The sequence below is a fragment of the Triticum aestivum genome, chromosome 2D (assembly GCF_018294505.1).
Source record: "Triticum aestivum cultivar Chinese Spring chromosome 2D, IWGSC CS RefSeq v2.1, whole genome shotgun sequence".
In the NCBI taxonomy this organism is placed as follows: Eukaryota; Viridiplantae; Streptophyta; class Magnoliopsida; order Poales; family Poaceae; genus Triticum; species Triticum aestivum.
The window spans coordinates 499,510,516-499,525,099 of record NC_057799.1 but is presented as its reverse complement, the minus strand read 5'-3'; the positions used below and the strand labels follow the sequence as shown (position 1 = coordinate 499,525,099).

General features: G+C 44.3%; 1 protein-coding gene across 1 annotated transcript; it reads left to right on the top strand.

The window, feature by feature from the left end:
• The first annotated feature begins 873 nt into the window (after nucleotides 1-873).
• LOC123054084 (uncharacterized) lies at nucleotides 874-10,538 on the top strand. Its single transcript, XM_044477762.1, has 10 exons — nucleotides 874-1,279; nucleotides 2,338-2,688; nucleotides 3,355-3,781; nucleotides 3,931-4,003; nucleotides 4,158-4,275; nucleotides 4,437-4,746; nucleotides 4,986-5,188; nucleotides 5,243-5,255; nucleotides 8,732-8,780; nucleotides 9,000-10,538. The coding sequence occupies exons 1-10, from the start codon at nucleotides 1,240-1,242 to the stop codon at nucleotides 10,155-10,157; spliced, it is 2,742 nt and encodes a 913-aa protein (XP_044333697.1). The 5' UTR covers nucleotides 874-1,239; the 3' UTR covers nucleotides 10,158-10,538.
• Nucleotides 10,539-14,584: the final 4,046 nt, after the last annotated feature.

The window sequence follows — 14,584 nt, the reverse complement described above, 5'->3', positions numbered from 1 at the left end:
TTTATGGCGCTTCAAATCACAATTTGTCGGTTAGTACTACATTCAAAAAAGTACATGCATTTTCCCGCGCTTTTTGGTGATACGTGTTTCCTATTCGTCCGTGCGATGATATATGTCCTCCTGCGCTATTGCACAACCGTTGCTTTTCATTTAGGAGAGAGAGTTATATTTAGCCAATACAAAACTACACATAGCTAATCTATGCATCTAAGCTATGCACCAAGTTATATTATGCTGTGTTTTTCTAGCAAAAAAAGGAACATGCATTGTGCTTAGAAGCATCATTTCAATCAATCAAAATTGAACTCCTTTATTTCCTATGCCGGCTTTATTTAACTTAAAAATGACCCATTGGATGTGCTTTCATGCCGTATTCATTGCTCTAGACGTGCATTGGTGAACAGAATATGTGTTATCTCTTAAAGGGGCAAAATGCAAAGGAGCTAAGGAAAAGATTCTTCCAGTGGCACCAGAAATGGAGGGCCTTTAAAGGTAAGCAAATTGACCAATAAGTTCTTCAAATACCCCCCTACTTCCACTTAGTCCACACCACATGATTATATAACAATAAAATAAAATTAGATCATAGTAACAATGAAAAACCCAAAGGCTGAAAGACAGTACTACCAGAAAAGAAGCTTTGGCCTCTTATCCCTCTACCCCTACCTCCTCTCCTTGTCCAACTTTGCCCAATTCCTAGTTGCTTGGCTGCGTCATTACTGAAAACCCACAGCTTTTTAAACTATACTAAAAATTCTTTTGGATTCCTCCCCCCAAACGCCTTTCACCCAAAGACTCACCAGGCCTTAATCTCACCCTTCCGCTGCTGCATTCCCTTCCCTTCCTCCATTATTTCTCCAATCCCTTTCCCCTCTCCACCCCCCCTCCCCCCTCTCTCTCCTCACCCTCTCGCCAAAAGACTGGATACAGAACAGAAGGAAAAGGAAATAAAGAACAGAGAAGAAGAAAGAAAGAAAGAAAGAACAGCACCTACCGAGCAAGCCTTCTCCGACTTCACATGGGCTGCGGAATTGTTCCCACGAGCCCCCTCCGGGCCTGAACAGATTCATACACCACCGGAGAACCGCCCCTTGATTTCCCCCTCCCCCTTTTTTCTGCTCGCGAATTACTTGCTAGTACTACCACAGAAGAACTGCTCTGTTTTTCCGTGTTTTTCTGGTTGGGAATTCCTCCGGTTCTTCCTGGTTTTGCTTGCGGGGGGCGAGGGGAGGAGGAGGCATGGGAAAGGAAGGTCCTTGCTGCCATTGCGGCGTCACGAGTGAGCTCCTGTTCTTCGGCTCGCCGATTTTTTATATGCTTCCTGTTTTTTTTTTCTTGCTTATTTTACATCTGTTATTATCCCTTTGCTCCTCCGCGGCTGGGTGTCATGGGCGTTGATTTCTCTGAATTATGCATCTGGGGACCGGGTATCGCAAGAAATCTTTCGGCCCCCTTGGACCCGGCTTCCTAATCTCGCTTCTTCTTTCTTGATTGCCGTTCGTTTGCGGTTTGGTAGATGTTAGCTGCAATCTGTCGAACCACCTGAGGTGTTTGGGGGAGAGCTTTGTGGGCTGCTTGGATTGGGTTAAGGTCTCGGAGGCCTTTGGATGCAAAATTCTGAACATGAGGAACGAATCACCTCATCTTGGCAGATATTCAGAGTTTTGTTTGACTATGATTCAAACAGACAAATTGTTTGACTATGATGGTGTAGGGGATACTTGTTAGAACACCTGTGCAGACAATGAGCAACTAGATGCAGCTCACGCTCCTTTTATACAAGAAGACAAGAGCCATCTGCTTTTGCCAAACAAACATTTAGAGTTCCTGAGCTGCTGAAACTACATAAATGCTTAATTTTGTGGAAGGCATTTGCTGCTTTGTGTAATATACGCAGATCAGCTCTCTCTTTTGCTTTAACCTCTGTGGCATCATACAGTCAGTAGCTCTTTAGCTCTTACTGAAGCAAGCAGCTCAGTTTCACTGATAATCTGCGTCTGGTATGCCTCATTTGGTATGGTAGCGAATGAATAATTACATTCTAGTACTAACCACTGAAAACAAATCTGGAGTATGCAGTTGACCATGTATGTGACTAAATACTAATTGTTGTCTCAAAAGACACATTCTTGAAAAATGTATAGTTTCTAAGTGTTCGTCTGTGCTGCATTCCTCGATACCACCATCTCTTGTGATAGCAAAGACAATTTTTTTGTAAAAATTCTGATACAATCTCGTGAGGGACACGCTGCTAATAAGTACCTGCAATACTGTGTACATTCTTGCATATCGATCTTGTACTGCATTTATTCTTACATATGGCAAATATTGAAACAGGCACTCCACTTTGGCGAAATGGGCCACCACATAAGCCAGTGCTCTGCAATGCATGTGGCTCGAGATGGAGAACAAAGGGTTCATTGGAGAATTACACACCAATGCATTCTCGTGATGATATCGATGCTGATCAACCTAGAGTTAGCAAGCTGAAGCCGCCGACATTGAGACTAAAGGAACAGCGGCAGCTCAAGAAAAAGCCAAGCCACAGCATAAGGGAGAATGGAGCATTTTCTGATCAGAACTTCTGGAAGATGGGGGATGCCGACCCAAGTCGATCTAGTTCTGGATCAGCACTATCATATTCAGAGAGTTGTGCTCCATATGGTTCTGCTGATGCTAGTGAAATGGGTCAGTAATCTCTAATTTCCTAATGTGTTGCTGCTAAATAAGAATTTTTTTATGTTCTTCAGAGTCTTGTTGAGTGCCATGGGTTATATGACTATGTTCAATTGAAACAATTAACGTAGAAACATGGAACTTGAAGCTTGAGATGGATGGTCAGAAATACACACTTAAGTGTTGGTCTGCAATGTTATATCTAATCTCCCCTAAGACTTGTTGTAAACATCTATAGGTAGTTCTTGTAGTACTACCCTTGCACGAGTCTGTGCTAGTAACTGTGTATAATGCAGAGCAGGTACTTGTTTTCATCAAACTTACTGAAAGTACTGAAACATACTTCAGCAACCCCACTTCACTGGTGCTTACTTTGTAATCCTGCATCATCATTTCTCAAGAACTTTGATAAATCATTGTCCATATATTGTATTCAAATGACGACCCTAAAATCAATGCTTCAAACATCAGTTATTGTATCAGTGTCTTCCTTTACCACACATGAACTCGATTAAATACAATAATCAACATAAAAAAAGCTATAATACTTCGTGATACCGTAAACTCAATTTACATTACCAAGATTTATATTTGTAACCCATAATTGCTTTCTTTCTTGTTTTTTGTGTAACTAAAGTTAGTTATGTTAATGATGGTTGTCTGATCTTTTGAATTCAGGGTCAGCGCAATCGCATGCTTGGGAGTCATTGGTACCATCAAAAAAGAGAAGCTGTGTCACTCGGACCAAGTCTTCATCCGTGGATATGCTTGTCAAAGATCTTCATTGTATAATGCATGAAGAGCAGTTATGTTACCTTTCTGGATCCTCGGAGGAAGATCTAATTTACCACACTGCAACTCCTGTGGGTTCCTTTGAGATTGGCTATGGAAGCATGCTTCTGAGAAGTTCAAACTCAAAATCAGCGGAGGAAGATTCAGAAGCAAACTCTGTTCCTGCAGATAATAAATCATTCCTTACAAGTGAATCCTACTCAGGGACTGCTTCGTTTGTTGTGCATAGTGAAAGCAAGGGAGCAAGTAATTCAAATGCTTCACCTGAGAAGCCAAAGTGGTTTCCGGTGCAGACACATGAAATTGTTAAAAGGTATTCTACACCTGTATTAGTAGTATTGTGCATTGGTTTCCTATACAGATACATGATAATGCTATCTACAGTTCTGCATTCTATTAGTCAGAGAAGCTATTGGGGTGAAAATCAAGAAGCTAAGGTTTTTTTTTGTACCTCTTTTGCAGGGGTAAACTTCATTACTCAAAGCAGCATACCCTGGAAAATGTAGGTTCAGCTTTAGTTTCAGTAGCTTTAGAGGTATCAAGTCTATGATGATCTCATTGCCCCCTTCCTTCTATCCATTTTTCCTTAGCCAATTCTGCCTTGGTGCTTTTCTCTTCACTGCATATACTGTTACGAACTTCTAACCTTTGTTGTGTACATGATTAAGTGTTTGTTTCTCTTATTTTAGGGAGAAGGCACTAAGGAAACAGGAGGAAATGAAAATACCAGTGCTTTGAAAGACCTTACCAAATCCACCATGAAGCCTCTCAAAAGGCCTCATGAAAGCCAGTTGCAAAGCTGCCAAGGTCAGCAATCTTAGTTCCTCTGATTCCTACTTGCACATTGTTTTTAGTTGTGAGCATCTGAAAAATGTCCTCTGTATTCAATTCACACTTCATCATTTCCTTAATTTATTGGGAATAACAGGGAGAAGCTTTCTGATTTGTTTTTGCTTGTGAACATGCAGAAGGAACCATGAGGATTGCCAAAAAAGTTTGCAAATCTGTGGCTATGGCTCCTCAGTTCAAAGGTTCATTTTTGCCCAAATCTGGAGGAGCACCATTTAACTTACTCATGTTACCCCCAGATAAAATATCCATGCTTGCCCCTCCGCAGTACATGGATAATTCTGATCAAGACTTGCTGCTGGAGGTTCCTCTCAATGCGCGGCAACCAGAGGCAGAACTTCTTTGCCAACCATTTCAACTTAGCTCAGTAACCCGCAGCTCCTCCTCAGCGGACGTGGTTGCTGATGGCGAGGGGCGCCTCAAGCAACCGTAGACTAGAGACCAACTTAGGAACAGGCGGTAGCAGTAGTTTCCCTTAGTTTCCTGGATCATCACGGTACCTTTATTTACCGATCACCGGTAGGGCTTTCTGCGGTTTGTTCATGCTTGTGCCGTCGTTATCGCCCCAATTTACATTGACAATGTGCGTCTGCCGCGGAGGCAAAATTGCCCGTTCAGCTAACATTTGTAGCGGTGCTTTTGGACTAGGCTTGTGTTGGTTTCCATAGCATGTGGGCTTTTGGAGAAAGTATAACTCATATCACCGTGGAAAATAGAAGAACTCTTTCATGGGGGAAATGGAAAATGAAAATGATATCAGGGATTCAACCAGTTGCTTATCTTGGCTCACTTATTTTCCCACTTGAGCATGTTGGTATCTCCATAACAGGCCCCTCTTTTAGGGAATGGCAGGTCATCTTGATCCCAGACGGTATGTCTGAATGATTGATGGTATCATTGATAAATGATATGACATGATCTATAGGTATCATGTACAGGTATGCATGATCTTTAGGTGACCTATGATATCAAGTCTTCTTAAATCACAAAGTTCCAACGTATTCTTTTGTGTTCTCATCTAATATCCGTTTGTGCTTCTATCTTAGTGAGAGTAGTAATTGAAGAATGCATCAGTTATACTGAATTAAGATGTTCCCCCAAAAAAGGAATTACGTGTTGCAACAAAAGACACCAATGAGACTGGTCGAATGGATTATAAACACGTTCCCCTAAAAAGGGATTACATGTTGCAACAAAACTTACCAATGAGGCTGCACACGCGTACCGATTGGGTATCTGTGGGGATTTGGTGTGTGCATAGAAAATGCTGTAAACCATAAGATAAAAGCTGACAACAAGCCAAGAAGAGAATCCAAAGTGGAAGCTATAATACTAGCAAGCAAACCACTCCTCATGGAAGCCCGGTTTTAAGGAAGCCCAGTTTTAAATTTCCATAAACCACACGATTATATAGCCAAAGGGGGCATACGCCGCGCCTAAAACCATCCCAAGCGCAGCTAACGCGACTACCAAGTTATTTCTTTGGAATGCTCCTACTAAGATTAGAAATTCCCTCATCTTTTGCTTGGGTGGAAAAGGCACTTTCCTGTCAATACCGCTATGAAAAAAGACATTCATTTCCTCGAATCAGAAAATATGCAGGTGAAAACCGAGGAAGGTACACTTTTGCAGAAAAAATAAAATAAATCATGCTTGCACTGTTAGATGGCCGGGTGGCTAATTTTTCAGTCCTAGCAAGTAGCAACATGTCCATGCTCTTCCAGGTAGATAAATTTTGCTTGACTTCTAAATGAGCTGTCTTCACTAATGGCACAACATGAGGCTTATAGAACAGACCTTGGACATATCAGGAAGAAAACCACGGTCTGTCAGTGCATCCATTTCACTGAGACCCTCTAGCATTTCCACCTCCTGTTGATAGTATTCACGGACAACATCCTCAGATACCTTAGCAATATCACCTGTAATCTAAGTCACATTGCCTGCCTCCAAGTGACATTTACATCATCAGTCCTCCTTGTAATTAAACTTTTCAAATTTCTGACCATTGGATTATGAATTATTTTTTGAAAGAAACGGTAGATCATTTTCTACCTTGTGCATTTCAAATTAGGCCAAGGCCTAACAAACAACATTCAGTTACGTGCACCAAAGGTGCAGTGAAGCATAGACTGATCAGGCAGCAAATGCACTGACGAAGGAAAGGTTTAGGCGGTAGAAGCAACTTGTTACGTCTTCCACGTGTGTCCACCTATACATCATGGCCGACCCTTCTCTTGTTGGAGTTACAGTACTTTCTCAGTTCCAGTTTGCAGTTGTTGAGCCATTTCTGCTTAAGTACAAAATTTAGTAAGGTGATTTTCTTACATATTTAAACAACGGAAATGACCCAGCGCAACCTTCTTACCTTTCGGAGTGGCCCGTCACCGTTGCCATGGCCTCGCAGGTCAGCCCCCTTTCTTCCTCCCTCCTCCCGCCGATCTCGCTCCTCCTTCGCGGTTGAATGGCGTCCGATCAGATGCGCCATAAGATCAAACCGTGTTTGTTCACAACATATATACATTTCTCATTAAAAGTTAGTACCGTACTAGTACATGTGTCCAACTAACTTACATCTACAAGTGGTTGGAATAATGAAAGAAGCAATGAACCGGACGCAGGTTTCTGCACCCGAGCTCAAATGAGCTCGGGTGAAACATTGACAAAAGTTTTAAGTGCTTGCAAAAATTCGTCATGAAATCACATTCCTAAAAGGCGTGGCAAAAAAAATCGCTACTCTGAAAATGCTACTTTCAAAAGCATTTTGGAGCACTGAATTTGTTTTTTTTCCACGCCTTACAGGAATGTGATTCTATAATGATTTTTTGCAAGCGCTTAGAACTTTTGTCAATGTTTCTCTCAATTCTTTTTTGGAATTTTTTGAATTTTTTTGAATTTTTTTTATTTTACTGTTCACCGATCTCATTTGAGCTCGGGAGCAGAAAGACACTTTCGCAATGAACCAGTTTTTTTTAGGCTGCAAAGAACCAGGTTTGCAAGGGAGCAGATTCAGAAATTTTTTTGAGCAAAAAGATCGCCGGTCAGCATCCTTTCTTCCTCCCTCCTCCCGCCGATCTCGCTCCTCCTTCATGGTTGAATGGCGTCTGATCAGGTGCGCGATAAGATCAAACCGTGGCTGTTCACATATATACATTTCTCATTAAAAGTTAGTACCGTACTAGTACATGTTTCCAACTAACTTCTACATCTACAAGTGGTTGGAATAACGAAATAAGCAATGAACCAGTTGCCTTATTTTTAGGCTGCAAAGAACCAGGTTTGCAAGGGAGCAAATTCAGATAGTTCAGAGAAAGAAGAGCCAACACGGACTGACTAATGGGCCAACCACGGCCCACAAATACAAATCTGCGCGGGAAGATCGAATGCGGCGAGCAGTGGGGCCCGGATCCTCCGATCCGCGCGCGCGAATCTCAAAGCGTGAGCCGGAACCCCACTCCGCTCCATCTTATCCCCTCTCCCCTCTCGCCCTTCCCACCCGCACGCAAAGCTCCACAGCCGGTGCCGCCATGCTGCTCCACCACCTCCTCCCCCCCTCCTCCAGGGCCCCGTCCCGCCCCTCTCCGCGGCGGCCGAGCGTAGGTGTCGCTGCTGCGTTCACGGTCCGGTGCGCGTCCTCCTCGGCCCAGTCGCTGCCGGCGTCGTCGTCATCGTTGGCCGGGCAGCAGGTGGCGAATGTGCACAGCTACGGGACGGTGGACTTCGAGCGGCGCCCGGCGCTGCGGTGGAGCAGCCTGTACCGGCGCGTGGCGATGGGCCACGGCGGCCGGCCCGTGGGGCGGACGCTGGCGGACTGGGACGAGGGCGAGCGCCGCCTCGACAAGTGGGAGCTCTGCCGCATCGCCAGGGAGCTCCGCAAGTTCCGCCGGTTCAACCTCGCGCTCGAGGTAACCGTTCCTGGTCCCGTCTCTCGGAGATCTATTGAACCTCGACTCTGTCGCTGCTTGAATGCTTGATGAGTGATCCAGCGACTCAGTTTCGTTCGGATTCAGAGGCTAATGTTGGTAACATTAACTGAACACTATGCCTATGCGTATGCCAGCCACAGAAATTAACTAACGATGCGTTGTTTTATGGTTGCTTGTGTAATTACGTTCGCTTCGGTGCTGCAAATTTTATGAAATTTTGTATCTAGTGTGTGCGGCAGATAGTGTTGAAATTCTTGGTGGTAGTTGGAGCACTATTTAGACTGAAATTTAGTGTCACTTGAGTATGCTAGTACATTTTGTGCGGCAAATCTAATTGCCGAGGTCGGACTTAAATCGGAATTACTCTGCTGATACTTTGAGCAGATTATCCGGTGTATGTTGAGGAATTCATTGCTCAAAGGATGATCAAACAAATATGCAACCACATTGAGATAAAGATAAACATAATTGGACCTGCTCCATTTCAGGCAAGGTTTAATGTGCCAGTTTATCGTGAATTGGAAGCTAACTGGAAAGGTAGCTGCTGTTTATCTGATCTGACATTAATTACTTAGTGTGAGGAACAGTAGTTCAATACCCTTAACGACCCTGCAAATTGTTTTCAAGGCTCACCTTCGATAGTGATAGTGTATGAAGCGTTTGGACATCCTTTCTTGCTATTGTCTGGGTGCCTTTTGATGGCTAATCCTACTAGTCATATGGGTTCTCATCAAGTTTTTTCTCTGTCATGTACAGGTTTATGATTGGATGACTGATCGAAGGGATAGATTTTCGCTTTCATCTAGTGATATGGCGATCCAGTTAGATCTGATTGCAAAAGTACGTGGTGTTCCAGATGCTGAAGAATACTTTGAAAAACTTCCTGACCCACTGAAAGACAAGCGAACATATGGGTCTCTTCTCAATGTTTATGCCCAAGCTAGGATGAAAGAGAAAACAGAATACACATTTGAGCAGATGAGGAAAAAGGCGTTTGCAACTGACACATTACCTTTTAATGTGTTGATGAATTTTTACGTGGATGTTGCAGAGCCTGAGAAAGTGTCTACAGTTACTGATGAGATGAAGCAAAGAAATATCGCCTTTGATGTCTGCACTTACAACATTTGGATAAAGTGCTGTGCAGCTATGAAAGACGCTGATGCAATGGAACGAGTCTTTAACCAGATGATTGCTGATGAGTCCGTTGTTGCCAACTGGACTACTTATACCACACTTGCTAGCATGCATATCAAGCTGGAGAACTTTGAGAAGGCAGAAGAATGCCTGAAAGAAGCTGAGAAGCGAGCAACAGGTAGGGATAAAAAATGTTTCCATTTTCTCATCACACTCTATAGCCATCTTCAGAAGAAAGAAGAAGTCTACCGCATTTGGAATTGGTACAAAGCAACTTTCAAGACAATTCATAACCTGGGTTACCAGGAGGTACTGTCTGCCCTTGTTAGGCTAGGAGATATAGAGGGAGCTGAACTTCTATATGAAGAATGGGCATCCAAAAGTTCTAGTTTCGATCCGAAGACTATGAACATTTTATTAGCATGGTATTCTAGAGAAGGTTTTGTTGTGAAGGCTGAGCAAACTCTGAACAGATTTGTTGAGAAAGGTGGGAACCCCAAACCAAATACCTGGGAAATCCTTGCCACGGCGTATCTGAAGGACAATCAGTTTGCTGAATCTCTGTCATGTTTGGAGAAAGCCACTGCAGTTAAAAGTGCTAGTAAATGGAGACCAAGACCAACCAATGTTGAGAGTCTCCTGGCATATTTCAAGGAGAAGAACGACACGGAGAGTGTCGACAGGTTAATGAGTTTACTCAGAAGTAGAGGGTGTGCTGAGAACGAAGAGTACAAGTCATTGTTTGACACCTATGCTTTGGCGGTTGCGGGCACGTGATGATGGACGGACACCAACGATACGATATGATTAGTAAATAGCCCTTGAACACTTCTTGTAATCTGAATGTTGGAAGAACCCCTGCTTGAGAGTTCATGTGGTACGGCTCTGTACTTCTTTTCATTCCAGAGCGGTTAGGTGCATTTTATAAGTTGTTTCCCTACACAAAATTGGACAATATAAGGTACATAGATTATAGGTCTGCCTTCTTTCTGACCACTTAGTTCAGTTAGAAATTCTCAGATCATCAAGAGGAGGCCGTTTACCAGGTTCCTTTGTACTTTCTACATGTACATCGACATTACCATCGAGGAGTTATCGTGCCTTCTCCATGGAAGCGTTCATTTTCAGTCACCTTTATTTATTTTTTGTTCTTGTTCACTGCCTTTGTTATAAGCTGCACTGCTTATGTTGCATGTGGGCTTTGCTTGAGTACCTAGCACTAGCAGGTGGATCAGAGTAGCAGAAGATGCATGACTGGAAATCTCATTATCTCCGCCATTTCTCGTTGTTATCGGGATTGAGGGGGTTAGCTTGATGCTTGCACGTTGCCCCCCTTTTCTATACAGCTTTCAAAGTATGAAGTGCTACAGCTCAAGCTGTCGATCTGCATTTGTCGGTTCGAATCATCGGCATGTTTATTTCTGATTGGTACATCTGTTGTGCAGATATTGAAGCCATGACAGTTGCGGATGAACAGGCCAGACCACCCGGAGCCCCCCCCTTGCCGGTAGATGACCTATTTCCTTGAGAAAAGCAGTTATCTGATCGTGGATTTCTTGTAATAATAATAATAATATGTGCGGGGTCACTGGAGGGGCTGCAGCTGCAGGAAGGTGGGTGGTTGCATCCAGGATGCAGCACGCACGCACTGACTAAACTAATGGCCAGATTCGCTCACAGCTAGGTGACGGGCAAAGAGTGAGCTCAAAAGGCGGAAAATTAAAGGAGTCCAGCCACAGCCATTGCTCGCTTTACTCAAACGTCACCGACTGTTTGTCATCTCCGAAAGAGGTCTCGGTTCAGCTTGCAAGCTGGAGTACAGTTATTACTGTGATCCCGTCATGGACAACGTGATTAAGACAACCTGTAAGATATACTAAGAATAATCATGGCCGTTTGACCCTCTATAAGCAGACGTGATCGGCACTCCCATCATCCGAGGAGTTTGGGAAGAGAAATGACTGTTCTATGTTTGGGTACGCTTTCAACGTCGTGCTGATAGGCAATTTGACACGTCTGTGCCACCCCAAGTAAGCCGAGAGCGAGTCAGTGGCAGTGCCAATGCTAGGGACAGCCAAGCGTGCAGTGCAGCTCAGGATGCCTTCCGGTTGGGCTGCTGTTAAACTCTACCCAACAACTAATCAACAACCACCCACGCACGCACGCACTGGTAAAGGGAAAAGAGACGTCGAAGAAGCGTACTGTATTTTGGATTTTAGGGATCTGTTAGTTGTAATGCCTGTTGGAATTATAGTGTCGTGGAGCAAACGTATTTTAGAATTCAGAGAGCATTACAATCCCTTGTGTCCCCATGGCGCGCCGAGGGCATGCTTTGCTTGCTTTGATGTCAATCGTTAGGCATTTTGGAAAATGGGGGGTCCTTTTCTGGTAATATGATGTGATGTTGCATGAAGTTCACACTGGAATCATGTGAAGTTACTGTGTTCCCCAAAGACACGCACGAGCTTGGTTCCGTTGTATAAGCACCACAAATGCTCTTCGTACTACATAATTTTGCTGTTTGTACCATACTTTTCCTTTCCAAATCCTTTTGCGGTGGCAAGGAGCTACTTGACCCGAAAACATATGATCGCCTCAATAGAGTTGACCTATCTTTTCTCTTCTACTTCTTGCGTTACAACCGAACACTTCGATTGCCGTTCGATCTGGATCACATGACTGTCAGCAGCCCGCACGCCCCAATAGGCTAGCCCGCACGTTGTCTCGAGACGTGGGCGAGAAAAATGAAGTGTTGGGAGGGGGCAAACTGATGATCTCTAGGTGTATACCAAGCACACTAGCCAACACGCCCAACCTTAGTCGTTGCCTAACAAATGGAAGCAATGTATTTGAACCTTCTTTACTTCCATATCAGCCAAAAAGCAAACTTTTCTGGTTTTTTCTTGGATTTCTCTAGTGCACCATGTGTGGTGTTTCCGCGAACACTCCGATGAGCGTTGCTATTCATGTGGCAGGGGAAGTTTGGCGTTTCTGTGAGGCACGAGCCTCTGATGGGCGCTGCATTTCAAGTGGTGAAGGTGGAATCGTGTCTTCGCGGACGCTTCAACAATTTGTGAGGATGGTGTTAGTGATGAGGTCAATAACGACATGCAACATGCCTTACCGCTTGGGATGATGTGAACCGACATGCGAAGCCATCATCATTGCCTCCTATGGGACATGGGTCGTTGTAGGCTTATCAGCCTCGCATTACATGCACATGTTTGTCTCGTCAGTCGGCAGGCCCCTAGAAGGCCCGCTGGAGCAGAGCTAGTGCTTGCAGGAATCGAAGGTGCTCGGTGTCGGGTCCAGCCCCGTGCACCCGCTTGGCTATTGAGTTATCTTCGTTGTTGTTGAAATCATAGAGGTCGGGGTCTCGAGCGTGCTTGGGGTAATGCGTGATTGCCATTCTTAAGCTGGATGAGAGCATGTTCTTGGGGAGCCCTGACCACCGCCCCTTAGTGCTATCTCTTGGTGCCTTGCTGTTTGATCTTTACATCGCTGAGTTCGACACATTTGTCAGGATAGCTTGTACTAGCTATCCTCCTTCAAATTTGCCCGCCGTTGTTGGCTCCCTTCCCGCTCAATATTTGGGAAGAGGACCAGGGCCTATATAAGTAGAGCTAGCCACCACCGTAGGGGCATCGAGCAGTTCACCCAGCTCTCACCCGCTAAGTCACCAAGCACAAGAACACCTCAACCTCAGGAGGCTGTTCTTCCCTCTGTACTGTTCATCATCAGCCCAAGAGGCAATCCACCACCACCACCACACTAGAGTAGGGTATTACACCACAACGGTGGCCCGAACCAGTATAAATCTCGTGCCTCTTTGTGTTGTGAGTTCGTCGAGTTCGTCCGCGAGATCTTAGCGAGCTAGGGCGTAGATCGGTAGGAGGGAAAGACTTCGCGCGCACCCCAGTGTTCGAACCTTAAGGGTTTGCCGGAACCCCACATCCGACATTTGGCGCGCTGCTACCTCTTGAGCACTGCGTTGGTTTTCCCTTGAAGAGGAAAGGGTGATGCAACAAAGTAGCGTAAGTATTTCCCTCAGTTTTTGAGAACCAAGGTATCAATCCAGTAGGAGGCTACACGCAAGTCCCTCGCACCTACACAAACAAATAAATCCTCGCAACCAACGCGATAAGGGGTTGTCAATCCCTACACGGTCACTTACGAGAGTGAGATCTGATAGGATAATATTTTTGGTATTTTTGTGATAAAGATGCAAAGTAAAATAAACAAAATAAAAACGGCAAAAGAAATAGCTTGTTGTCGGGAGATTAATATGATGGAAAATAGACCCGGGGGCCATAGGTTTCACTAGTGGCTTCTCTCAAGAGCATAAGTATTTTAGGGTGGGTGAACAAATTACTGTTGAGCAATTGACAGAATTGAACATAGTTATGAGAATATCTAGGTATGATCATGTATATAGGCATCACGTCCGAGACAAGTAGACCGACTCCTGCCTGCATCTACTACTATTACTCCACACATCGACCGCTATCCGGCATGCATCTAGAGTATTAAATTCATAAGAACAGAGTAACGCCTTAAGCAAGATGACATGATGTAGAGGGATAAATTCATGCAATATGATAAAAAACCCATCTTGTTATCCTCGATGGCAACAATACAATACTTGCCTTGCTGCCCCTACTGTCACTGGGAAAGAACACTGCAAGATTGAACCCAAAGCTAAGCACTTCTCCCATTGCAAGAAAGGTCAATCTAGTAGGCCAAACCAAACTGATAATTCGAAGAGACTTGCAAAGATAACCAATCATACATAAAAGAATTCAGAGAAGATTCAAATATTGTTCATAGATAAACTTGATCATAAACCCACAATTCATCGGTCTCAACAAACACACCGCAAAAGAAGATTACATCGAATAGATCTCCACGAGAGAGGGGGAGGACATTGTATTGATATCCAAAAGAGAGAAGAAGCCATCTAGCTAATAACTATGGACCCGAAGGTCTGAGGTAAACTACTCACACTTCATCGGAGAGGCTATGGTGTTGATGTAGATGCCCTCCGTGATGGATGCCTCCTCCGGCGGAGCTCCGGAACAGGCCCCAAGATGGGATCTCGTGGGTATAGAAGGTTGCGGCGGTGGAATTAGGTTTTTGGCTCCGTATCTGATCGTTTGGGGGTACGTAGGTATATATAGGAGGAAGGAGTACATCGGTGGAGCAAC